This window comes from Psammomys obesus, unplaced genomic scaffold (assembly GCF_907164565.1).
Source record: "Psammomys obesus unplaced genomic scaffold, mPsaObe1.curated_primary_1811, whole genome shotgun sequence".
Lineage (NCBI taxonomy): Eukaryota > Metazoa > Chordata > Mammalia > Rodentia > Muridae > Psammomys > Psammomys obesus.
The window spans coordinates 6,243,636-6,270,777 of record NW_026590061.1 but is presented as its reverse complement, the minus strand read 5'-3'; the positions used below and the strand labels follow the sequence as shown (position 1 = coordinate 6,270,777).

The 27,142-nt window shown below is 39.0% G+C and overlaps 1 protein-coding gene across 8 annotated transcripts in view; it reads right to left on the bottom strand.

The window, feature by feature from the left end:
• LOC129675620 (solute carrier organic anion transporter family member 1A4-like) overlaps positions 1-27,142 on the bottom strand; it is a 67,185-nt gene that overhangs the window by 23,746 nt on the left and 16,297 nt on the right. For 6 of the 8 annotated variants that reach the window (XM_055605577.1, XM_055605579.1, XM_055605578.1 and 3 more), the window contains 7 exons: positions 24,399-24,540; positions 21,284-21,416; positions 13,667-13,773; positions 12,231-12,377; positions 7,504-7,602; positions 6,273-6,494; positions 4,503-4,667 (listed from right to left, as the gene is read on the bottom strand). In XM_055605577.1, the coding sequence (XP_055461552.1) occupies positions 4,503-4,667; positions 6,273-6,494; positions 7,504-7,602; positions 12,231-12,377; positions 13,667-13,773; positions 21,284-21,416; positions 24,399-24,540 (1,015 nt within the window). The other 2 variants (XM_055605581.1, XM_055605582.1) reach the window with 2 other exon arrangements.

Below are 27,142 nucleotides of genomic sequence, written 5' to 3'. Positions count from 1 at the left end.
AGAAAGAAAGAAAGAAAGAAAGAAAGAAAGAAAGAAAGAAAGAAAGAGACATTAAGAAAGAAAGGAAGAAAGAGATTAAGAAAGGAGGAAAGAGATTAAGAAAGGAAGAAGGGCCTGTCTAGGTTACAGTCACACAATGTGCGCAGCTTGGAACCTTTTACCAACTTCTGCAGCACCACACATTGGCATTGAATATTATACATCTGAGGGTGAGGAGTGGGATTTTGATTTTCAGAGAATTCTAGGTAAGGTGGAAACCGGTAGCCAGTGATCCTCAGATTTGTTTGTTTGTTTCTTTCTTTCTCTATTTATTTATTATTTAATTTACTTTGTATCCCCAATGGAGCTCCCTCCCTCAACCCCTCCCAATCCTATCCTCCCTCTCTCTTCTCCTCCTATCATGACCAGTCCACTGATAAGGGAGGACCTCCTCCCATTCCCTCTAATCATAGCCTATCAGGTCTCATCAGGACTGGCTGAGCTGTCTTCCTCTGTGGCCTGGTAAGGCTGCACCCTCCAGCGGAGGGTGAACAAAGAGCCTGCCACTGAGTTCCTGTCAGAGACAGCCCCTGCTCCCCTTACTGAGGAGCCTGCCATGGACTACATCTGAGCATGGGGTCTAGGTGTTCTCCATGTATGGAAAAGCAAATAATCTAGAATTGCTAAAACAATCCTGTACATTAACAGGTCATCTGGAGGTATCTCTATCCCTGATCTCAAGCTGTCCTATGGAGCAACAGTAAGAAAAACTGCTTGGTATTGGCATAGAAACAAAATGGTGGATCAATGAAACCCCAGAAATAAATCCACACACACTTGGATACTTGATTTTTGATAATGAAGCAAAAACAATGCAATGGAAAAAAGAGCATCTTTAACAAACAATGCTGGTCTAACTGGAGATATACATGTAGAAAAATACAAACAGATCCATATACATCACCCTGCATAAACATAAGTCCAAATGGATCAAGGACCTCAACATAAAACCAGGCACACTAAAACTGTTAGAAGAAAAAGTGGGGAAGTGCCTTGAACTCATTGGCCCAGGACACAAATTCCTGAACAGAACACCAACAGCATAGGCTCTAAGATCAAAAATAAAAAATGGTGTATGTTTATATGAGTGAGTATATACCATGCGTGTCTTTTTGCTTCTGGGACAACTCACTCAGGATGATCCTTTCCAGGTCCCACCATTTAACTGCAAATTTCATGATTTCCTTATTTTTTATTGCTGAGTAATACTCCATTGTATAGATGTACCACAGTTTCTGCATCCATTCTTCAGTTGAGGGGCATCTGGGCTGTTTCCAGCTTCTGGCTATTACAAATAAAGCTGCTACAAACATGGTATATACTCACTCATATAAACATACAACATAGAACAAGCCCACTAAAATCTGTACATCTAAACAAACTAAGCAAAAGAGAGGACCCTAACTAAAATGTTCAATCCCCATCCTGAAAGGCAAAGAGGATGGACATCAGAAGAAAAAGAAAATAGGAAACAACCTCGGAACCTGCTACAGAGGGCCTCTGAAAGCCAGAAGAAAACAGGAAACAACCTTAGAACCTGCCACAGATGGGCCTCTGAAAGCTTCTGCAGTATAGACTATCAAAGCAGATGCTGAGCCTGATGGCCAAATGTTGGGCAGAGTGAATGGAATTTTATGTAAGAAGTGGGAAATAGTAAGAGCTGGAGGGGACAGGAACTCCACAAGGAGAGCAACAGAACAAGATAATTTGAACACAGGGAACTTCCCAGAGACTCATACTCCAACCAAGGACTATTCATGGAGATAACCTAGAACCCTTGCACAGATGTAGCCCATGGCAGTTCAGTGTCCAAGTGGGTTACATAGTAATAGGAAGAGGGACTGCCTCTGACATAATCTGATTGGCCTGCTCTTTGATCGCCTCCCCCTGAGGGGGGAGCAGCCTTACCAGGCCACAGTAGAGGACAATGCAGCCACTTTTGATGAGAACTGATAGACTAAGATCAGAAAGGAGAGGAGAACCTCCCCTATCAGTGGACTTGGGGAGTAGCATGCATGCAGAAAGGGGAGGAAGGGTGGGATCAGGAGGGGAGGAGGGAGGGGCTTATGGGGGGATACAAAATGAATAAAGTGTAATTAATAAAAAAATAAAAAATAAATTTAAAAAATAAAATAAAAAATAAAAAAATGGGACCTCATGAAACTGAAAAGCTTCTGTAAAGAAAAGGAGACTGTCATCAGAACAAACAACAGCCTACAGACTGGGAAAGTATCTTCCTCATCCCTATATATGACAGGGGGATAATATCCAGAAAATATAAAGAACTCAGTTTTCAAGAGTCAAATGAAACCAGGAAAATTCCAAAGTTGCTTATGACCCCTCGTTTTAGTGTACTCATGAAAAAAGCTGTGTGGCTGCACAGACTCCTCAGACCAGGAGATCAAGCAGCTAAATTAGGAGTGATAAGGAGAGCAAATATTGGAGCCCAGTAGTAAAATCTGGGAGTAAGATACAGAATCCCAATGAGTAACTCTGTATTCATTTTTGAATCAACATATTCCAGTCTGAAAATTGACTGACATGAGCTTCCCCAAAGATTTCTATAACTATGATTTGATAGAGAACTAGAGGGTATTTGTGGCTTCTTTCCCCCATCTTTTCATGATTTCCATGGAGACTGGAAAGAAGAAATTTACAAGAATAGCCTAACAGATTCCAATTTCACTGTAGTCTCCTAGTTGCATCGTCTGAGTGTTTATCATGTTTTTGTGGTAGAGGAAAGGGCTATTTTTTTAATTGTTATTATTTTTTACAGTTTATTCACTTTGTATCCTGACTGTGGCCCTGTCCCTTGTCTCCTTCCCAACCCCTCCCTCCTTCCCTGTTCTTCTCCCATGCTCCTGTCCTAGTCCACAGATAGTCCATTTTGGAATACTACTCAGCTATTAAAAACAAGGCAATGATGAAATTTTCAGGAAAGTGGGGAGGTCTGCCTCTCCTTATATCTGACCCTATCAGGTCTCATCAGGACTGGCTGCATTGTCTTCCTCTTCTGTGGCCTGGCAAGGCTGCACCCTGCCCCTAAGGGGGGGGGGGTGATCAGGAAGCCTGCCACTGAATTCATGCCAGAAAGAGCCCTTGCTCCCCTTACTAGGTATTCCACTTGGACACTGAGTCTATTGGCTACATCTGAGCAGATGTTTTAGGTCCTCTCCATGCATGGTCCTTGATTGGGCTATCAGTCTCTACAGGCCCCCCCAAGGCCCAGTTTATTTGGCTCTGTTGCTCTTCTTTCGGAGCTCCTCTCCCTTCCATGCCTTTATATCTCCCCTTTCATTAATAAAATTCCATGCACTCTGTCCAAAGTTTGGCTATGAGTCTCAGCCTCTGCTTCAATACCTTGATCAATAGAGTCTTTCAGAGGCCATTTGTGGTAGGCTTCTGGACTGTTTGTTCCCTGTCTTCTGATTCCAATGTCTATTGATGTCTATTTCATTTTCCCTTCTGAATGAGGACCGAGCTTCTTCCCTAGTGTCTTCCTTATTGTTTAGCTTCTTTAGGACTACAGATTTTATTACATTTATCCTATATTATATGTCTAATAACAACTTATGAGTGAGTATACACCATGTGTATCTTTGTGTTTCTGGGATACCGCACTTAAGGTGATCTTAATCTAACTCTCACCATTTGCCTGCAAAATTCATGAGTTCCTTGTTTTTAATTGCTGAGTAGTATTCCACTGTGTAAATGTACACAATTTCTGTATCCATTCCTCTATTGAGAGACATCTAGGTGGTTTCCAGATTCTGGCTATTACAAATAGAGGAGCTATAAATATGGTTGAGCAAATGAACTTGTATAGATGAGCATATTTTGGATATATGCCTAGGAGTGCTATAGCTTGATCTTAAGGTAGCACTATTAATAACTGTTTGAGAAAGCATCAGATTGATTTCCAAAGTGGTTGTACAAGTTTACATCCACACCAGTAATGGAGGAGGGTTCCCATTTCTCCCAATTCTCTCCAGCATATGTTATCAATTGAATTTTTGATCTTAGCCATTCTGATGGGTGTAAGGTGAAATCTCAGAGTTGTTTTGATTTGCATTTCCCTGATGACTAAGGACATTGAGAATTTCTTAAGTGTTTCTCTGCTATTTGATATTTCTCTATTGAGAATTCTCTGTTTAGCTCTGAACTCCATTCTTTAACTGCATTACTTGGTTTGTTGGTGTTTAACTTCTTCAGTTTTTTATATATTCTAGATATTAGCCCACTGCAGATATAGGGTTGGTGAAGATCCTTTCCATTCTGTAGGCCGTCGTTTTGTTCTGATTACAGTGTCCTTTGCTTTACAGAAGCTTTTTAATTTCATGAGGTCCCATTAATTGATCTTAGAGCCTGTATTGTTGGTGCTCTGTTCAGGAAGTTGTCTCCTGGGCCAACGAATTCCAGGCTCTTCAGGGAAGGACTATTAAAGAAATAATGAAATCACATACCTGTGAGAAAGACTACATCTGCAGTTGACTTTCCATATTGTTGTTCCAGGTATTTAGGCAGGAAGGTAACTCCTTCAGTAAGTGCACTGACCTGAAGCACACTTATAAGCATAAAAAGCATGTAAATTGGGTTGCAGGACAGGCGCTTCATGAAAAGCAAGAAATCTGAAACAAGAGAGTATAAATATCACCAAGCTAACTTGACCTTGCCTTTTGTCTCAGTGTTCTCCTAAAATCTTCTTACATATGCAGTGCAGGGACATAAATGCATTTGGTAAATCTCTACCTCTTTGAGGCTAAAGTTCTCTATCACTGTTTAAGTCACATCAGAAAGTTAGTGGCACAACTGGCCTTATTTGAGAATAGGTAAGCTAAAATCTCGGGAGGGCTCCAGAAATCATGCTGCTATCCAGACAGCCCTAGCATCTCGCCAGCACTTCAGAGCAGTACATGCATTAGAACCACCTAGTGATATGTTTAAACAGTTCAGCAGGAAGGTCTCACTGTAAGGAATGCTGACTCAGTTGGTGTACACCAAGCAAGCACTTTCCAAGTAACTTACCCAAAGCTTTTCCCTGCTTAAGAAGCTGAGACTGAAGTTTGTAGCCTGTCTCTAGAAATTAGATTGAATCTCACTGAAGATAATTTGCCTGAAATTCACATTTAATAGTCTCCTTCCTTTTCATGTCTACTGTCTTGATTTTCTAATTTTATACTCTCCTTAATAAATTACAGAGAATTTCATTGAGAGAAAAGTATCAAGAAGAGACAATTTAGAAGTAGAGGGAAAGAGCTTAATTAAAAACTGGACTCTAGGGGTAAAATCCATGTTTATGAATGAATGGGCTGCAGACAGAATTCCAGGGAGTTTTGAACTCATCCATGTTTGTTGACTTCCCTCCTAAGTGTGTCTCCACAGCTCAGTTATTTCCTGTATGTCTTAGTCTCTGCTCAGCTCTTTCCTAGTTTTGAAATTAGGTTGACCTGGCAGATCACAAAACTGCACAGAAAGGTCAGTATTGACCCTTTCAGGACAATCACTAACATGACCATGATTCTAAGAATGTTCAAGCCCCTACGCTGGCTCCCAATATGACTGGCTCCTCAGCCTGGTTTGTAGTGTTCAAAGCAGATGTGTGACTATTAAGTGCACGTAGCTGTTGGGGGCTATGAGTGATGGAGGAAATAGCGATGTCATCAATAAAGTGTTTACCAGTCTGTGCCAGAACACTCAGGTGTCCTACCTTAGCTTCTCACCAAACCATCACTACTCTCCATCATAGGTTAATGACATTCCTGCTTGCTTAAAAGCAGTTTGTTCTAAGGGAACAATTTTCCTGTAAACTATCACATTCCTTCAGACACAGAGGGTTATGTCACTTAACATGTTTTCTGTTTCAGCCTTGACTTCAAGAATGCTCACAACTAAATCTTATCAAACAGTCTTTTATCTTTATATTTAGCTTAGACTTCTGATTATTTTTAACTTGGATTAATATTTTCTATAAAATAGAATTTTCAAAACAGATGGGTAAATATATCTGCTCATTGACTGTTCACATTGGCTTGAATTTTTCATAAAGTCTAATCTTTGTTAAGTCAGGTTCCAAATTATGTCAGTTGTTTCTAAGTGGTAACTGTGAAAGAAATTTATCACGTCTGAGTAGGGACAGTTATTGACAAACTATCTTAACTCAGCACAGCATGACAAGTGCCCACTGACTGCAGACCCATCTGAAACAAAGACGGTTATAAAGTTTTCCTGTTTGCCTTTAGTGATTCCATGTTTTTCCTCTTTGAACTCTTCTTTGTATTTATCTTCATTGTCAGTTTTAGTTCCATCCTCATTTTCCTCTAGTCCTTCTTTTGGGAGTGTTTTTGGAAAAAAGAAAAATGGGATGCTGGTCAGGATATTCATTCCTGCACAGATCAAAAAGCCAATCCACCAAGCTCCAACCCAGCGTGTATCAGTGGGAGTGATGGTCAGGTCATCTGGAAAGAAATTCAGATATTGTATTAGCTTGCATCATTTGTTCCTCTGCAAACTACAGAAAACTATCAATTCTCATAATTCCATCTGAGCATAAACTTTGCTGTATAATTTGTTCTTATTGTTGTTTGGGCCTTGAACTTATGATCTTTTGTCTCTGCTTCCCAAAGCTTTGATTTCTGGCATCTGCCACCCCCACTGGACTTATTCAGACCTTTAAAAAAGGTGTCTGAGGTTCATCAATTAGGTGAAATTAAAATTAAAGAAAGGGTTCCAGAGTGCTACCTGCAGTAATTGTTAAAACTACATTTCTACACGACAGAAACAAGACTTGAGACATATTTAAGGAACTAGCTATAACCTGATGTAGTCTTGTCTCAAAACATCACAGTAGGTGAGGAAGGGGCCTGGAGAGAATTTTCAGTGGCCTAGAGTTACTGTTGCTCTTGCAGAGCTTCTGAGCTCTATTCGCAGCACCCACACGGGAAACATACAGTTTCCTGTTATGCTGATTTCAGGAGGTCTGACCTTTTCTGACTTCATCAGACACCACAAACACACACACACACACACACACACACACACACAAAGATAAGATAAAATGCATGTTAGCCAATTATTGTTTACATTTTGTGTATCTAGTACTACATGATGACATATTTTCTAGCAGTAATGAATTCTTCTGTTTCTCCTGTGAAACCTTTACAATTTGACGCTCATCACACACCTGAAAAAGCCATTTTGTTATACATAGTGAATGCCTCATTGAGAAAACCCAATGTATATAACAATTTTAAACTAAAGGGGTGGCTGAAATGTGGTTGGAGAATAGTGAATTTTGATTAAGAAGGTGGCGTTTCATCATTTCCCTTCTCCCCTTAGGTCTGCCATCTGTAAGTGATATTTAGCTTACTGAGGATCAAAAGAGGCAGAGGTATAGCATTCCTGAGAATTCTCCTACACTCTAGGGATAGTGTTTATTTTATTTACAAATAAAATGCATTGTGTTACCTGTATTCACAGAACCTGTGTCTACATAAATCCTTGCACAGAAGGATCCCAACAAAAATCCAGTCAAAGGACCAATGATCTTTCCTGTTTCCAAAATCCCTGGAAGTAAACAAAGAGATGAATTTATTTATTTTTATTTATTATTTTTTATTTAAAATATTTTTTCTTTATTAATTACACTTTATTCACTTTGTATCCCCCCTGTGGTTCCCTCCCTCCTCCCGTCCCAATCCCTCCCTTCCTCCATCCTCTGCATCCACTCCAGATGAGACCTAATTGACTAGGGTCAGAAGGAAGGAAAAGAAGACCTCCCCTATCAGTGGACTTGGGGAGGGGCATGTATGAAGAGATGAATGTAAATGAACACACAAAAAAATCTGCTTATACACACACACACACACAAATGCCTTGAGATTGATTTATTTTTAACCTTATTTTTTTCCTTCTTTTGCAGAGATGGGCATCAAATCCAATAGGCCAGGCAAGTGATTTACCAATAAGTTATTCTCCCCACTATCTCAAATACTTTTACATATTCAATGTATAAAGAAATTAAGCTTGGTATGTATGCAACATGTACATATATGTGTTACATGTACATATATGTGTTACATGTACATTGTTATTACAATATTGAAAAAGGAGCTCTAATTGTTTCGTTTTAAATGTTCCCTAGAACCTCATCTGTTATAGACTTGTTTCACTGGAATCTAATAGAATCCTTCCCATGCAGGGCATGGTGGTGTGTCTTCAGGCCATATGGGCTAGAACCATAGCTCCTTCTTCATTCTCTTTTGCTTCCCAGTCATAAGATGGATTGGTTTTACTACATACATCCTTCCACCATAATGAGCTCCCTCATTGAAAGCCTCCAAACCTCATAGTCCAGGAACATAGACTAAAATCTCCAAAACTGTGAGCCAAGTTAATCATCTCTCTTACTATAAACATCCTCAGGTATTTACTAAAGTGAAAGGAAGTTGACTGACATAGAAGCTTCCTTACTTAGACACTTTCCAAATTATCTTTTATGCTGCGTTAAAGCCAAGGCTGAACTATCACAGGCAGCCCCATCAAAGCATCAAAGCATGATGTGAGCAAAACCTCTGATATGTCCATAGCCATGTTTTCAGTGCCTATTTGATTCTTAGCTTTCATTGTCAACTTGACACAATTATTTAAATAGAATTACTTGGGTGTAGTGTCTCAGTAGATTATTGTCTTCATTGGAGTTTCCATTGGACATGTCAGTAGGAGACTCTCTTAATTAAGTAAATTGATGTGAGAAGACTGAGTCCACTGTGGGCAGAACCACTCCCTAGGCAGGGAGCCCTGAAGAGCACAAAAATGGAGAATCTCTCCTGAGCCATCCCCACCAACAGAAAATCGAGATATAAGCAACTTCAACTTCTTTCCTTCATTTTAGATTTTGTCTTTTCCTCTTTCTCCATGGATCTATATGTTAGTCCTCCTCTGTGTGCCTGGCTTCTTAATACCAAACCCTTCAATCTTCCTTGGTCTCTCAAACTCTCCCTGCTGTTTTATGCACTCTGTGCAATGATTCCTACAAGATCTCCAGCCTCCATTGACTTCTTTCCTGCCTTACAGTGCCTTGATTCCTTGCCTCTCATAGTGCTCAGATGCTTTCCCATTCTAAGGTGCTCTCTTGGAACGACCAGTGACCTCCATCATGAATCACTTCCTCTACTATTAATCTTTATTTTTCTTAGCTTACTTGACATTGTTGTCTTTTGGGGGTTGCTGTGGCACAATAAATTCTCATCCTAATTACTGGCCCCAAGATCTGTTGCTGTCTAGAGGAAAATCTCACATACATCTGTCTTTGTGTAAACCTTGTCTAAGAAATTATTCCTGTTTGACCAATAAAATGCCTGTATCTAGGAAGGGCCAAAGGAATGAAGGTATTACAAAAGTTCTTGGGCTTTGGAAACAAAAGGATCTTGGGGCAAAGAAGTAGAGAGATTTTGGAGGAGGAAGGAATCAGGGAGCCATTATGGGTTAACATGGAGAGAAGCACAAGGCCAATTTGGCAAGGATGAAAGAAATTGGCCCAGATGAGGATCATTAGCGAGTATCTTAGGGTTATGGGTGGGAGGTAGCCCAAATAGAAATTATTAGAGCACATGGCATGGGATGGAGGCTTGGAAGATAGATAACTTAGGAGGTAATATCTACTATACCCAAGGTGATACAAGGCTATTCTAAAATCTATCAGCTGTCTGAATCTTTTATTGATTATGATAGCAGGTTAGATAATAATTATAGTGTTAATAATAAACAGGATTAGACCATACCATTAAATTAACCTCAACAGTTGTCCAGCTCCTCATCTGTTAGCTTCCTTCTAACACTTTTTCCAAACTATATGTTCACAGTTTACTTTTACCATGGATGCTCCTTGTTTGGCTTTTCCTCCTCTCACTCTGTGCACTAAGTAGAAGAGTCCCCAGTACGTGGACTTATGGATTCTCAGTACTTATGTCTTTCCATAAGCAACTGCATTTCTTCTATATTTAACTTATTGTCTAGCATAGATATCTCTCGTTGTTATATTTGGCTTCTATATCCTTTCAGCTACAGAACCATATATAGAACTATATTCTTGTTTTTTGATTATACATCTACATACACATATAAAATATTGATATAATTATATGGCTTTTAATTTAGAAAACTAAGTTTTGTATAATAAATATAAGATACTTAAAATGTACTGAGAAATTTGGTTTCCTTAAAAAAAAAGTTATGTTATGAGATTATGCTTTTGTTTTAATTCCAGATGTGGGAAATGGAGCTGCTTCAGATTGTTCACACAAGCAAACTGTGGTTTGTCTTGTGCTCTGGCAGGGCTGTGATTCTATGAGCTACAGATAGTTTAGGTTTGAAATTCTAGGGACTCTTCAGAGGGTGAATAAAAGTCAGAGCCCTCAGTGAAGTAATGGCTGCTGTGCCCTTTGCAGCTGCTTACTGATTACTGTTTGCTGGATTACTGTTTGCTGTTTGGAAATATCCTGGCCAAGATTAACTTTCCCCAAGGAACTCAGGCCCTTAATCTGCAGCAAGTAGTTTATGATAATGATGTCCCCTTTTCCCCTCTAATCTTCTTTCTCCTCTACCTAGTGCTAGGATGTTGGGAAGGTTAGGGGTGGTGTAGGGAAGTAGGAAAAAGAACCCAATAAAGTAGCCAAAGGTCTAGCTACAACGCAACTTATATTTTAATATAGTTATATATTTTATATATGTATGTATATATCTATCTCTAGAGTTTTGATAAACAGATCCATTTTAACAGCTTATAATAAAAAATTGCTTGTAAATTTTTTCTCATGTCTTGTAAGGTATCTGAAGAGAATGGCAAGATTAACAATATAAAAAGAATGATGCCAAACTAATAAGTTTCAAAAAATGACATTTTTATTTAAAAATATCTTGATTAATTCTAACTCTATTCTTGCTTTTCTTAACCACTTTGAGCTTTTGTTTGTTTTTTTAGTGATATGTCTACATTAATGGAAAAATATCATATCTAACATTACTTCTCAATCTTCCTAATGCTTTGGACACATGTGGTAACCCTCAACCATAAAGTTATTTTTGTTGCTCCGTCATAACTGTAATTTTCCTAACATAATGAACGGTAATACAAATATCTATGGTTTCAGGTGCTCTTATGCCACCCCTGGGAAAGGGTCACTTGAGCCCCAAAAGGGTTGTGACCCACAGGTTTAAAATCACTCCTATATACAGTTACAGACTGGTAATCAACTATGGATGGATATACTCAAGAACATAAGCAAATTTTTCATAATAACCTCACAGTGTTTAGGAGACAACAAAAGAAGATGGATACTAAGTTGCCTCCTGCCTGAAAAATGCATAGATTTTTATGAGAATTCCAAGAAATACAAACAAACAAATAAACACAGATATTTGTTAAAATGGTAAAAAAAAGGCTGTCTTTGCTGAGGAGTTATAGGGCAGGAAACTGTATTATTAACTTCATAGAGAAGCAGGGTGCAGAGCCCCCAGTATTAAAGCAAACAGCTGGTAAATGAGAAACCATTTGGCATGGTAAACATGAGAAGACATGCTTACTACAGTTCCTGGTAAGGCTTGGTCTGCAATTATGCATAAGACAACATGACAAGGGAAACCTTACAGGGCCAACCAGATACCTCAGCAGGTAGAGGCCTTGTACCAAACCTGGCCTGAGAACAACACTTTAATCCACAAACGTCTTCTGAACACCACATTAACATGCAAGTGCATACATGCGCACACACACACACACACACACACACACACACACACTCACAGACAGAAACAGAGAGAGGAAAGAAGAGAAAAAGTAAAACTCAATTTTAAAGTACTACAGACACAAAAATGGCCAATATGAAAGTCACAATAAATTAGAGGTGAAAGAACCTAAAAGCAGCAAAAATACAATAAATAAATAAATCTAAGCAAGATTTTCCAGAAAATATTGGGGAATCTTTTAATGATTTTCAGATAGTGTGGTGGTATGAAAGGACTCCCCAACAGTGAGAAGCAGTGTGATGAAGTGACTGTTCTGGAGCCCCTATAAAATTCCCCATTGAACATCCAAATGACCTACAGTGTGTAGCACTCTGCTCACTCTCTGGAAACCACAAAGACCCAAAAATACAATTTATTTCTACCCTCCTAAGGGTGATTTTCGTTCTTACCAATGTATAAGGGAGAACTTTCTGATTTGGCAAAATCTTCTATGTAGGAAATACCCAAAGGCATGATGGGAGTTTCACCAATTCCACGTATAAAATTGCCTACCATTACACATATCCACGTTAATGATTTAATTTCTTTCACACACTCTGCATTAAAATAGTAGAAAACCACATGAGTATTAAGTATTACTGACAGTTAATTCAAAATTTTCTGTAAACATACAGCATATCAGTGTTATATTACAGCAACAGAAAACCAATTATTTAGATCATATCATGTGTCTAAATCTATCCTTCTAAGTCATTTTTCCTGTTAAGACTAAACCTATGTTGTTGCTTAAGAAACAAAGAAGTCTTTCTCCTTCTGGGATATTTCACTCAGAATGATCTTTTCTAGATCCCACCATTTGCCTGCAAATTTTATAATTTCCTCCTTTTTGATTGCTGAGTAGTATTCCATTGTGTAAAAATACCACAAGTTCTGTATCCACTTCTCTGTTGATATAATCGCTAATATAGACCTATAAGATATGGTAAACATAATGAAATCTATACACCTAAAAATGATAATCAAGAGAGCAGACACGGATAAGATAATCAATCCTCTTTTAGAAAGACAGATGGGATGTGCATTGAATGTATGACAGGAGTCTATCACAGAAGGCATCTGAAAGACTCTACTTAGCAGTGTTTCAAAGCAGACACTAAGACTCATAACCAAACCTTTGGCAGAGTACAAGGAATCATAAGAAAGAAGGGGAATTAGTCTGATGGGGAAAGGATAGGAGCTCCACAAGGACCAAATATATCTGGGCACAGGATCTTCTCTGAGATTGACATTCAACCAAGGACCATGTATGGATATAACCTAGAACCTCTGTTCGGATGTAGCCCGTGGTAGCTCAGTAACTAATTGGTTTCCCATAGTAAGGGGGATAAAGACTATTTCTAACGGAAACTCAGTGGCTGGCTCTTTGACCTCCCCACCCCCCAAGGGAGGAACAGTCCTGTTAGGCCACAGAGGAGGACTTTGCAGACCTGATAAAACAGGGTCAGATGAATGGGGAGGAGGTCCCCCCCATCAGCGGACTTGGAAAGGGGAAGAGTAGAGAGGATGGAGGGAGGGTGGGATTGGGAGGGAAAGAGGGAGCAGGATACAGCTGGGATACAGAGTTAATAAAATGTAACTAATAAGAAAAAATAAAAATTAAAAAAGATAAATAAAAAAGAAACAAAGAAGTCTTAATATGCACATTTAATCTCAGGGCAGAGAGTATTCTAGGTTATTAGCCAAATCCCATCACTGAAGGAGGTAATAAATTTTGTTCATTTGTCTCACATGTCTACCATACCCACTGTCATATTCAAAGCCTTTCATAAAGGAGTATTCTGCGGCTGAGCCTCTGATCAGAAAGCCATAAGAAGCACTGGTCAACCTGCTGGGTCTTGTGTTGGCTTTAAGGTCTGGGTTCTGTTTTCCATACACAGGAAGCTGTTTGAGGACAAGTTGCTTGCAGGTGAAATCGTTGTTTCATATTCATATCTGTGTGGACACGGGAAACATTCACTGTCAGGAGCTGAGTGGAAGGAGAGCATCTGCAGATTAGTGACCCCTGCTTCCCTGAAGACACATCCAGAGCCAGTAGAGACATGTTTACACAGCGGTCACTCTCATCACCATAAGTCCTATGGTGGGGCCAGCGAGATGACTCAGCAGGTCAAGCACTTGCTGCACATGCCTGAACACCTGAGTTCAATCCCCGAAACCCACATAAGGGCAGAAGAAAAGAAGGAGTCTATAAATAGTCTTCTTATCTACACACACAAACACACAAATAAATAAATATAGAAATCTGTATCCTTAGGCTACACAGGTAGGTCTGGTGTTAAGTTCCAGATCTACATGAACTGGCTGTGGTGTCCCCTGACTGTCACCAAAGCACTTGAGAGGCAGAGAGGAGACTCAGAACCACAAGGCTACCCTCAGCTACACAGCAAGCTTGAGGGCAGCCTGGGCTTCATTAGATCTTGTCTCAAAACAAACAAATCAAAAACCTGAATGAATAAATGAATGAATGAATTCAAGTAAGTAATCAGTTTCATTAAGAAAACTTGATAGTCACCAAAAAGTGTGTCCATTCTTTACACTTAACTCTCAAGTCTCTACAGGTAGGTAACAAAGTTTTCATATTCTCAAATGTCACCCTGTGTGATTTCTAAATGACTATTTCCTAGGAATAATTGGTGTGAAATAAAGAGCAAAAGCCAAAAACAAGAGCATTAATAAAATAGAATTAAAAATATAAAAGTTTAGAAAGACACAAGCAACAGAAAACAAGACACCTGCTCTGGGTTCTCTGTGCTGTGGTCCTATCCTTCCTTTCTGAGAATTCTAACAACTGTTCTTCCATGTGATCATTAACCCCAACAAAACAAAAAATACAGACATCATAATGAGAGGTGACAGAATTCACCAACTGTCAACACAGTGTCTCTAATAAACTGTGGTCCTCAACTTGAGCAAATTAGAGTGAATGGAATTTTATGTAAGAAGTGGGAAATAGTAAGAGCTGGAGAGGACAGGAACTCCACAAGGAGAACAACAGAACAAGAAAATTTGAACACAGGGAACTTCCCAGAGACTCATACTCCAACCAAGGACTATTCATAGAGATAACCTAGAACCCCTGCACAGATTTAGCCCATGGCAGGTCAGTGTCCAAGTGGGTTACCTAGTAATGGGAAGAGGGACTGCCTCTGACATAATCTGATTGGCCTGCTCTTTGATCACCTCCCCCTGAGGGGGGAGCAGCCCTACCAGGCCACAGAAGAGGACAATGAAGCCACTTTTGACTAGAACTGATAGACTAAAATCAGAAAGGAGAGGAGAACCTCCCCTATCAGTGGAATTGGGGAGGGGCATGCATGCAGAAATGGGAGGGAGGGTGGGACTGAGAGGGGAAGAGGGAGGGGCTTATGGGGGGATACAAAATGAATAAAGTGTAATTAATAAAAAATAAAAAAGACAAAAAAAAAGATTCTCTTAGAAAGAAAATGACCAAATTCAGGCGTAGTAGAAAATGTGTTCAGCTAAGTCTTTCCCATTGTAGAGTACACTTTATTTATTTCAAAGACTTTGCTAGATGAAAGACAACCAGAGGAAAACACAGGCTGCTAAATTCTGTATGATGAGGGCGCTTTACTTGCCAACATTATAATTTCTATGCTGCATGCTATACCACAAAACGCAGAATAACTCTTCCTTAGAACAACTTCCTGGAAATCCCCACAGAGTTGTTCAGTGAACTTGGAAAAGGGCCTGTGTCTCTCTACTCGTGAGCCCATGAGAATAGGACAGATTCAAAGAATTATCACCTTCGACAGAAAGTGGGAAAGCACGATAATAGTCTAATATTTCTTGACACTGATTAGAAGAAAAAAAAACAATTTTTAAATTCTATCCACAAACTTTCAGATCCTTTAAAATACCTTAGAAGATAAAATAAACTTCATTTGATCCATTAACTACTTAAAACTCAATTATTCATTCAAGGTCCATTTAATCCCCCAAATACCAATAAAGTGGCAGTTAAAAAAATTTTTTAAGTCTCTGGGAGGACCCCTGTGTTCAAATTTCTGGTTCTGTTGCTCTCCTTGTAGAGTTCCTGTCCTCTCCAGATCTCACTATTTCCCATTTCTTACATAAGATTCCATGCAGACTGCCCAACAGTTGGCCATAAGTCTCAGCATCTGCTTTGATAGTCTGCAGGGCTAAGCCTTTTTTTTTAAATAACTCTAGCCTTTGTGTGACTACTTACAGCTGTTCAGTCCGTCACTTACAAGGTCATGCATTGAATCACTGGGTAGTTCAAGCTTCTTTATTTTTCTTTCTTTTTTTTTATTAATTACACTTTTGGGAGGGGAGAAGGAAGGGGGTTATGAGAGGGCTGAGACTTTTAGAGGCCCTCTGTGGCAGGTTCCCAGCCTGTTTCCTGTTTTCTTCATACTCCAAACAAGTACCATGCATGGAGATAACCTAGAACCCCTGCACAGATGTAGCCCATGGTAATTTAGTGTCCAAGTGGGTTACTTGGATTGGCCTGCTCTTTGATCACCTCACCCTGAGTAGGGAGCAGCCTTACTAGGCCACAGAAGACAACAATGCAGCCACTCCTGATGAGATCTGATAGACTAACATCAGAAGGAAGGAAGGAGAGGAGAACTTCTCCGATCAGGGGACTTGGGGAGGGGCATTTGTGAAGAAGGGGAAGGAGGGTAGGATCAGGAAGGGAGGAGGAAGGGGCTTATGGGGGAATACAAAGTGAATAAAATGTAATTAGTAATTTTTTTTAATTTAAATGGCGTGGAGGGAAGGAAGCCCAACCTCACAGATAAAAAGATGTAGATATGAAGAGGTGGCTCAGCTGGTCATTGGGGCCTGGCAAGCAACAGTCCCATGTTTGACCATGAGCACTGAATAACACCAGGCATGGGGCGAAATTCCTGCAATCCCAGCACTCAGGTGATGTAGATAAGAGGATCAGAAGTTCATAAATATCCTTAACTATAGAGTAAGTTTGAGAGTACCATGAGGCAAATGAAACTTTCTTCAAAAGTAAAAAATAAAAAAGGCTTATGATATAGCAGATGCCTCTATGGGTAAAGATGCTTATTATGTGCAAGCCAGGTCCCACAGGTAGAGAGGATTGACTTATAAGAGTTGTTGCCTGACCTCTCTTGGAAGTACACACACACAAACAAACACACATCCCACTACAGTAAGATATATAAACAAAATAACTAAAAAGAAAACAGAAAACTGTAAGTATGAGATTGAAAGTGTAACCAAGTTAAACTCAATAAAATTTTGATACTGGAACATAGATAAGCAAATGGCCACTGAATCAGAAGGTAAGGGAAATGGAACCATCACTTTTCTGGGAACAGTAGTATATTCCAGGTTTCCTTGGAAACCTGAAAAAAGAGGCTCCCAATTCAGGGCCCAGGTAGGTACACAAAAAGCAATCTAAAGTGGTGGTTAAAGTGCACAGACAGAATACCTAGATCCTCCATCTCCCCAAGTGTAAGAGGATTCAAAGAGGTACACTGAGGACACAGATACCAGAAAGGAGGGTCATTACATTTTTAACTCTGCATAATAAAAGGTAATATTCCCATTCATCTCTGGCTGCTAGCCAGGTTTCCACCTATTTAGCAAGAGCAGGGAATTTTTTCCTAGGATCGCAAGTTACACACCCTTCAGAGACAACTAAGAATCAGCCGGCCCCTGCTCAATCTCCTGTTGACTCAACCTACTAAAAAGCATACAACATTAAAAAAAACAAAATACAAAAAACAAACAAACAAAAAAAAAAAAAAACGTAAGGAAAACTCCTATTAGCTAAGTCTGCACTTGCATATAGAATTCCCAGGTAAGTTTCTGTTGTTATTGTCTCTTAGTATGAACAAATAGTCAAGACCATCATGGGGAAAATCTATTACAGTGAAATCAAAGAAAAACTACACTTGAAGGAGCCAGGGACAAGGGGCACAGATGAAGAGTCACACAGGAAAAGATACTGAATTCTTGAGAAAACAACAAGTTTCCTCAGAAGAAATTATCAAGGAGAAAACAGTATAAGAAACTTTGCAAAATGTCCTGACCTAACACACCTGATTGAGGTAGCAAAGGACTTATACCAATAGATATCAGCTTTAGACTACACAGCCAGAAAAGAAACCTGTCACCAGAGTTAGAAATTGGCTACCAATGAGTCAAAGTCCTGCTTGGACCTTGATGGGTCCAAGGATCAAGAGAAAAATAGCGGGCTCTTGAACCTTGGCCTTCAGACTGGAGGGCCTACACCTTGCTGACTAAGCTATTCAGGTTCTCTTGTTCCCCTTCAGCAAGGGCTGCTTTCTCTGGCTAAAAACTGCCAGTGTGTAAAAGCAGGCTGTAAAAAAGGCGTAGCCATAAAGAAAAATTCTTGACTCTTGCTTCAAAGTGCCTCCATGGCTCAGAACTTATTAACTCTATGTGAGCCCCTGGAAAAGGAAAAAGAAAGAGAAAATTCTCATTCATTCACATACACACATTCTTTCAACAAATAGGACAAAAAAGCTCTCATAATACATGCTCATACTTACAGACAAACAAATTATAAATACATACGTGTGCTCATACTTATAGACATACACATATAAATATGTATATACATACATACATACATACATATAGACAATCTACACAGACAGCTAGATGTGCAGATATATACACATCTGGATAGGTAGATCCCAATGGGTCCCAACCCGCAATCTTTATTCTTTGTGTTTAGCCCCTTTTTATACCATCTATGATAGTCTTGACATCTGAAGCAAAATACTTTCACAGCCATAAAAGCAATTATCATAAAATTCATTACACAGGAGAATTATTGATTATGTGTTTCTCCATTAATATTTAAAATGTCTTACTTGTGCATTCATTAGGACAACAGTCTTTCATGGAAAAGGTTGACAGTTTTTAAGGTTAACAGAGTCCAAGGGGTAATAGCAGGCAATTGTTTATATGACTTTCCATTAAGGCGCACTAATTAATCATCTTTCTGCTATTTATGAGTTCACAGAAAATTTAAGGTAAAATTTTCATTTGTTCTACTGCACATTGAGACCTGACCTAAAGGAAATATTACCTTGGTCATAAATCTGCATCAAGCCCAGCCTCACCCTGGTGAAGCTTACATGTCAGTGACAAGCAAGGATTCACAGATCTCTACTAGTTTTTGCTACTAGGCAGCAGGAGATTGAATCAAATCAGTAATTCTATAAAATCACTATCAGGAATTATGAAATCGTCAGTTCCTCTAAACAGCATTATCACATGGATTATTATTCAATTTAATCTGCAGGAAATCAGCCCAACATAGTGAAGCAAATAGTCCAGAGTGTAGGCAGTGTGGATTTCTCGATGCCATGCCTGATATATGAGAGACACAGCAATGACAAGCATGGAAAGGCAATCAAAAGCAAGAACCAATCTAGAGACAACCTCTTGAGAGCCATTACTACTAGCACTCACCCATTGTAGACTTTGCCAAAAAAAAAAAAGTGGGCCAACTCTAGGAAGCTCACTTGTTTGCCTCAGGTCCATCCCTGCATGACTGGCTATGGACAAGCCTTGGAATACTAATTCTAATTTCAACTCCCACAACCTTTGAGACAATGTCTTCAAAGTACATAGAGAATTTCTTTCTCTTTAGATAGAAGTATGGGAGAGTAAACAGAGAAACAGAAGGCAGGATGCTCTTCCAGTGAATATCTAAGAGCAAGATAGTGGTAAAGCAAGTTGTGGTGGTGAGAGACCAAAAGATTAAAAATCAGTGGCTATTATTTTAAAGTTTAAAGCACTGGCTTGAACTAAAGCCAGCCAGGTGGAGATATGTCTAGCCAGCTCAGGAAGGGCTAGCCTTAACTCCCTGAGGGAAAGAACTAGCCTTACTGCAGTCTATTCCCCACCCACTAAAGACATAGTTGCTAGGAAATTGGCCCATTCCCTTAGGAAGGAACACCAGACCATTGGTTTGGGGGCCTTCTTATAGCCAATCAATTCAAAACGCAACATCCCTTTTGTGTTTCCACCAATAGATGCTTGCCAGGCAGAAATCCTGGGCATGCTGGGAGGGACCAGAATCTTTAAATCACTCAAGTAACCAGAGCACAAGCCTCTCAGCTATCACCACTTAGGAGGTGGGGATGTGAGCCCAAGCTGCAGCTTGTAATAAAAAGATCCTCATGTGTTTTGCAATCTACTCGACTCCTGGTAGTGGTCTTTGGGGTATCGCGATTCAGGCATAACAGTGGCTCATCCTTGTAGTACCAAACATGGAAGGCTAACACAGAAGGATCACCAAGAGTTTGAGGCAAACCTGAGGTACATATTAAATTTCAGACAAGGCTGAGCTGTATAGCAAAACCTTATTTCAAAAGGAAAAGCTGAACAGGACTGAAGAGATTGCTCAATTTTTAAAAGCACTTGCTGCTCTTGAGGAGAACCTGAGTTCATTTTCCAGCCCACACATGGTAGTTGACAACCATCTGCTAACTCCAGGTTCAGGGTATCTGACACTCTTTTCTGATCTCTGGGCACACCATAAATGCATATGGTCCACACTATTTTTGGGGGCAAAACAATTATAAAACACATAAAATACATGGAAAAAAAAGCTTAAAAACAAAAGTAAAATGAAAAAAAAAGAAAGAATGAAAAACTAGAGAGTGGAGGCAGGAGGAAGAGGAAGATGAGAGAAGGAAGTAAAAATTTTATAATCAAAAGAATGATGGAGAATTTTTTTAAAATGGCATGGAGATGGCCTAGAGGTTCAAAGTTCAGAGGGAGGTGAAGTACAATAAATGAATTAAGGGGGCTAAATATTAAATGTAAATAATTAATTTCTATAACAAAGAATACCATGATTCTAGGGTAGAAAATATTTTATAGGATGCAAATATAAATAATAAATTTTGTATAGCATTTACATTAAATTATTGAAAACTATGAGACACAAGGGTGAACAGAAGAACAAAAAAACTGTCCCCAGAAAGCAGAAAGGGAGTAATAGATAACTCAACAAAATTTCATTTTGCAACTTTCTGTGTTAGTTGCTATGGTAAACAGGCAAAAAAAATCAGCCTTGTCACTGGTCTATCTCTTGGTGACCTGCAACTATGTCAAACTATAGACCACCTGTAGCCAAAGTATCAAAATGGTACTGATAAAGGACTCAGCACAAGGTTTGGTTGACTCCAAGAATCCATTCATGTGTTTCAATTTTGTAAAGAGATGTCCCCACTTCACAAATGGACTGGATGGAACCTTGAATAGACCTGAGGCCACTAGAGTCACAAATTGGCAGGCCAAACACTACATCTTCTAATTTCCAAATTAACCTTTTGTACATCGAGGGAGCACTACTCCTCCTAGGGAGGAATTCTGAGCCTCATTTCCTGTAAGTAAAAGTTAAACCTAAATTATGATCAAGGACTGGAATACTCACCTGCCCATGAGGAAATGAGGTAGTGATATTAAGAAACACCCTAGGCCCATAATTGCACATCCAACACCAATCATGATAGGTCTGTGAATTTTCCTTCCGAAATAACTCACGAATATTATCAACAAAAGGTTTCCTGGATAGGGGAATGAAAATGTTTGTTTATATAAAGTATTGGTAGCTGTTAGTCAATAGCCTCTCTATCACTTACACTCTAGGCTTCATTGTTTAACGACTACCTTAAGAGTGCAGGAATGGGTGCCTAGGTAAAGCAATTGTGAAACTGAAGGAAGTTTCTCCTCCTCTCTGGAGAATACTTAAGCTCTGTTCTGGATTATCCTGCCCTTGGGAAACACACACACACAAAAAAAAGTGAGTTTAAAAGAACCAAATACTTAAATAAGTTCTTGGCAAACTACATATTTTTAAATGATGAGTATGTTTACCCTGATCATATTATGCATAAAGGAAAGATAAGAAAAATTAGACACTTTTCACTAATGATAGCATAATTCTAAGTGATCTTACATATTTGAGAGATATATGAAGACTTTTTATTTCTTCCAATTCTCTTTCTCTCTAGTCTACTATCTAAGCAGAAGAGAATTTGCAGAATTTTGAATGTTGTGTGCCCTACCTTTGTCTTCTTATTACACCCTCTCTGTCATTGACTTCATCATGCAAAAGGTAAAATTGCAGGATATCCACAGTTTGAACTCTGTGCATATTTCTAGCATACAGCTGTATCCCCTCTGAATGCACAGGATGTTGTCAGAAATATTTTTTGGTTGAAAGGAAAAAAGTCTCTGCTCTCATTAGCCTGAGTTTACCTCTTACATTGCCTTGGTATGCCCCTCAAATAATCCATGGAAGAGGTAAGATGTGGTCCATTCTACGGTCAGGTTGCTTGTAAACTACTTGGGGAAATGCTCACCAAATACTGTTATCATTGATCAATGTGAATTGCATCCTCTCACAATTGTTTCTACTTAAGACTTCCCCTTAAGTCACCTGACACAACTAGTGGTAATATGAATAGTTAATATTTTCTACTTAACCAGAAAACCTTTAGTCTGAAATCCAGGAAGTTCACAGAAATTAGTGTTTTCAAAAAAATGAATAAAAATAATAAAGTTTTTCATGAGCTTGAACAAAAATTGTTTTCAATAATCATTAACAGGGCATTATCATTTCTGTTCATAGTAAAGTAGAATACAGTAGTGACATGATAAATCCTGATTCATACACCAATAAAAGTATAATGTGGAGGGGCTCAGCCCTAACATACATCTTTAACCCAAAAGCTTTCTGTTTCTTGTAAACAAGGATTTATGATGTCGCTCAGGTCTAGTACACACCATTAGCACAAGAGTTTTCTTTTTGTTGTAAACAAAGAGGTGTGGTGTCGATCAGATGTAGCACACACTTTTATAGAGATTTCTGTAAACAAAAGCTAAATAAATCCAATTATATGTCAAGAGGCAGAACAGGCAAACAGTTGACAAGGTTGAACATAAGAAAACAAAGGAAGGAGGGATTGGAGGGTTCCATGGTATTTAAGACAGTGTGAAGACAAAGGAAGGACTTTTCCTTCTGTGATGTTGGTTGAGTAGGGAGGTCAATCATATGCTTTCTCTGCTCAGTAGACTTCCACACCAGCATCTGGCTCCTGAGTCTTTATTTGTAAAATGGAACATTAGGATTTTGCTTGAAAAGCAACAGTATAAATACTGGCATAGGATGTCATTGTTGTCATAAAACTACAAAATACTATGGAGCCAATAATCACTTGAAAATCAGATTTAAATGCTATTTACCTTGTTGTTAAAAACACAAAGATTACTGTCAGACAGGCTGTTTAAATGTTCTGATAATTTCACTTCAGTGTAACCAACTTTCTGTTCACCTCTACAGCTTAATTGTGTGCAATTAAATATGATCCTGAAATTTCACTGTGTTTTCAAAAAGAGTCCTCTGCATAGAAAAATCAATATCCACTCCTGACCCCATACTGGCTTTCTGCCATCTGAATTATAAAAATCACACAACACAGCAAGCTACAGACTCTATAAATTTCTCATCCCTGTACATCTTTCCATGCTCATGTTATAATTTTCCTTAAAACTGGGATGACTTCATCCCCAAATGATTTGACACTTTACTCTCTGAACAGAGATTTCCTGAACAAATTTTCCTTTCACATTTACCTGTCCATTTCTTTGCCGGGAAAACTTTAACTCCTTCAAGAATGTCTCCCATAGCAAAACTGTGTCCTTTAGAAACCTGTAAAACCAATGCTCCACACTTGCTTCATATAGCACATTGAACGTGAGGAGAATCTGTGTAGTGCCTATGTAAGACATTCATCCTGCCTCCTACTGGAGGTCTAGAACATAAGTGCAATAGTAAACACTAAAGAGCTTGACCCTGGGAGGCAGGACAGAGCATCCTCAGTGTGGGTGAGTTAATTTTCAATCCTAAATCTCTTTGCTGTTTTGATCACAATTTCACCATGAAAGAGGTAAAAACTATTATTAAACTAGAGAAAGGAGATATCAAGTCTTCCAGGCCACCTTGTTTATGGAGGGAATCTTTCCCTCCTTCACCCATTGTAATCTTATATCCCAGTTCATCACCCAAAAGTAGGAGTTGGAGTTCATCCGCTCTTCTTAGGAATTGTGTCTGATGCAATTCAGACACAAGAAAGCTTGCTAATCTCCCCTAGTAACTAAGAGTGGAGAGCCATCAAGCTCACAGACACAGTAGAATAATAGAAATACTTGCTCTCTCATTTGTAACATAAGTTCCTCCAAGCTGCCACAGCAACATTCTAACAATGCAGGAAAAGAACCCTTAGCTTCTCTTTGGGTTATCAAATGGTAGAATTAGATGTTAATACTCCTAATACTCTACCCTCATCAGAATAAAGGACTCTATCAGAATGTGTGGCAATAATTATTTGCCATCATGAGGATATTTAAATAGGGAGCTTTTTCACAACAAACCAGGCTATGCAATCAATTATCAGGAAGCACATAACTCAGACTATATACTCTAATGCAGGAAATAAGGATAAACTATTAATATATAAAAATAAGTAAATGTAAAAGTAACTCACCCATCTCAAAGCTCCCACTGATAACTCCAACTGTTGATGTGGGGAGACTGAATTGTCTCTCTATTTGTGTGAGCATGGAATTCATATAAGCTCCTGATAGTCCTTTGGCTAGATATGCACATGTTAATGCCAACAGAAATATCTAGGAAGAAGATAATTAAGAAAAATTGAGAACATTGTTTTCCACATATACATCTGCCATCAATTGGCAAAACAGCTTCTATCATGAGATAGAGGATTGTGTCCAACTCAAACAGACCTTGAACCTACAGGAAACTTCAAAATGTAATCTCTCCTCTGTTACAATATCCTCACTCTGGAAAAGCAGTTATAATAGTTTGTTATTGGTGGTGAAGTTTCTCAATAGATATGGCTTTGCTCTTTAATAGTGTACGTTATTCATACAGAAAGACATGGAGTTGTGACATGGAGTTATTCTGTGGAAGACACAGTATTGATGAGACTTCAGCATTGTACTGTATCTGCAGGACAAGTGTTGTTCCTTTAAAGGAAGGAAAGGAACAGAACACAGAATTACACCAGGACATTGTTTCTGCATCAAGGCTGCTATGTTCTCTCTGCAGGGATGACAGGTCTCTGGATGTCCTGGGACAGTTTGATACTCAGTCCTCTCTTTCAACATTCTTTTTTTAAATTTTTTAATTTTTATTATTAGCTACATTTTATTAACTCTGTATCCCAGCTGTATCCCGCTCCCTCATTCCCTCCCAATCCCACCCTCCCTCCTTCATCTCCTCCCTGCCCCTTTCCAAGTCCACTGATTGGGGAGGACCTCCTCCCCTTTCATCTGACCCTGTTTTATCAGGTATCTTCAGGACTGGCTGCAAAGTCCTCCTCTGTGGCCTAACAGGACTGCTCCTCCCCTTGGGGGGTGGGAGGTCAAAGAGCCAGCCATTGAGTTCCTGTCAGAGATAGTCCCTGTTCCCCTTACTATGGGAAAACAAATGGTTACTGAGTTACCATGGGCTACATCTAAGCAGAGGTTCTAGGTTATATCTATTCATGGTCCTTGGTGGAGTATCAGTCTCAGAAAAGACCCCTGTGCCCAGATATATTTGGTCCTTGTGGAGCTCCTATCCTTTCCATGTCATACTAACTCCCCCTTCTTTCATATGATTCCCTGCACTCTACCAAAAGTTAGGTTGGGTCTTAGTATCTGCTTTGATACACTGCTAAGCAGAGTCTTTCAGGGACCCTCTGCAGTAGGCTCCTGTCCTGTTACTTGTTTTCTCCTATATCCAATGCACATCCCATTTGTCTTTCTACGTGAGGATTGATCATCTTACCCTGGGTTCTCTTTCTTGTTTATCTTCTTTAGGTGTATAGATTTTGTTATTTTTATCATATCTTATAGGTCTATATAAGTGAGTATATACCATGTGTGTCTTTCTCCTTCTGTGATACCTTATTCAGAATGATCTTTTCAAAAACTCAAATCAGTTTTTGTTTATCTTCTTTAGGTGTATAGATTTCATTATTTTTATCATATCTTATAGGTCCATATAAGTGAGTATACACCATGTGTGTCTTTTTCCTTCTGGGATACCTTATTCAGAATGATCTTTTCAAAAACTCGAATGACAACACATGCTGGAGAGGTTGTGAAGAAAGGGGAACCCTCCTACATTGCTGGTGGGAATGTAAACTGGTACAACCACTTTGGAAATCAATCTGGCACTTTCTCAGACAATTAGGAATAGTGCTTCCTCAAGACCCAGCTTTACCACTCCTAGGCATATACCCAAAATTTGCTCAAGTACACAACCAGGACATTTGCTCAACCATGTTTGTAGCAACTTTATTTGTAAGAGCCAGAACCTGGAAACAGCCGAGATGTCCATCAACTGAGGAATGAATACAGAAATTGTGGTATTTTTACACAATGGAATACTACTCAGCAGTCAAAAACTAGGAAATTATGAAACTTTCAGGCAAATGGTGGGATCTAGAAAAGATCATTCTTTCAACATTCTTAGGCACAAAAAGCTACATTCTCAGCACTGGAGGCAATGGCCACAGCAAAGTGATCTGGGACTTTAATCTTGCCGGGTGCTCTTTGAAACACTTAATCTCAGCAGTCCTGCTGTTATTCATAGCATAGAAATGCAGGGCAGAACATTTTTGGGGTCCCTCGGGTACAGGATAAAGGGTGGCTGTGTGCTCAAACTACGCTGTATGAGATTAGTACTTATTGCTCATAACACAGTGTCACAAGTACCAATTAATTTAGATAAACATGAGCAGAAACAAATGCAAACAAACAATAATTGGGAACTGGGAAAAACAAGTTCAGTATTCCTCAAAAATACTCTGCATCTCTAATATAGTATAATTCCATCAGTAGACATATTCCTTCAAAATTCAAATGCCATTTACAGAGAAGCTCACTTTTCCTACTGCAAATCTTTCAGGGGATGTGATTGACAGTTTAAATTTTTCACATTTTTTGTAATTCAGATTTGATATTCAAACCAAGGCCTATGAAATTAAAAAAATAATTAGACTTGGGGAAATCACTTATTTTATTTGTATTTTGGAGAAGAAAGCTAAAACTTAATGAGCTCACTGTTCTTTCTCTAAAATGTTTGGTTCTGTGCAGAAAGTAAAAAGAAACGAATGGTCATGCTGCTTCAGGTCAATTTCTACAGAAAAATTTTCCTTTGTTTTTGCTAAAACAATTTGTTTATTAAATTTGTTGCCTGGGGACTTCATTCATTGATGTA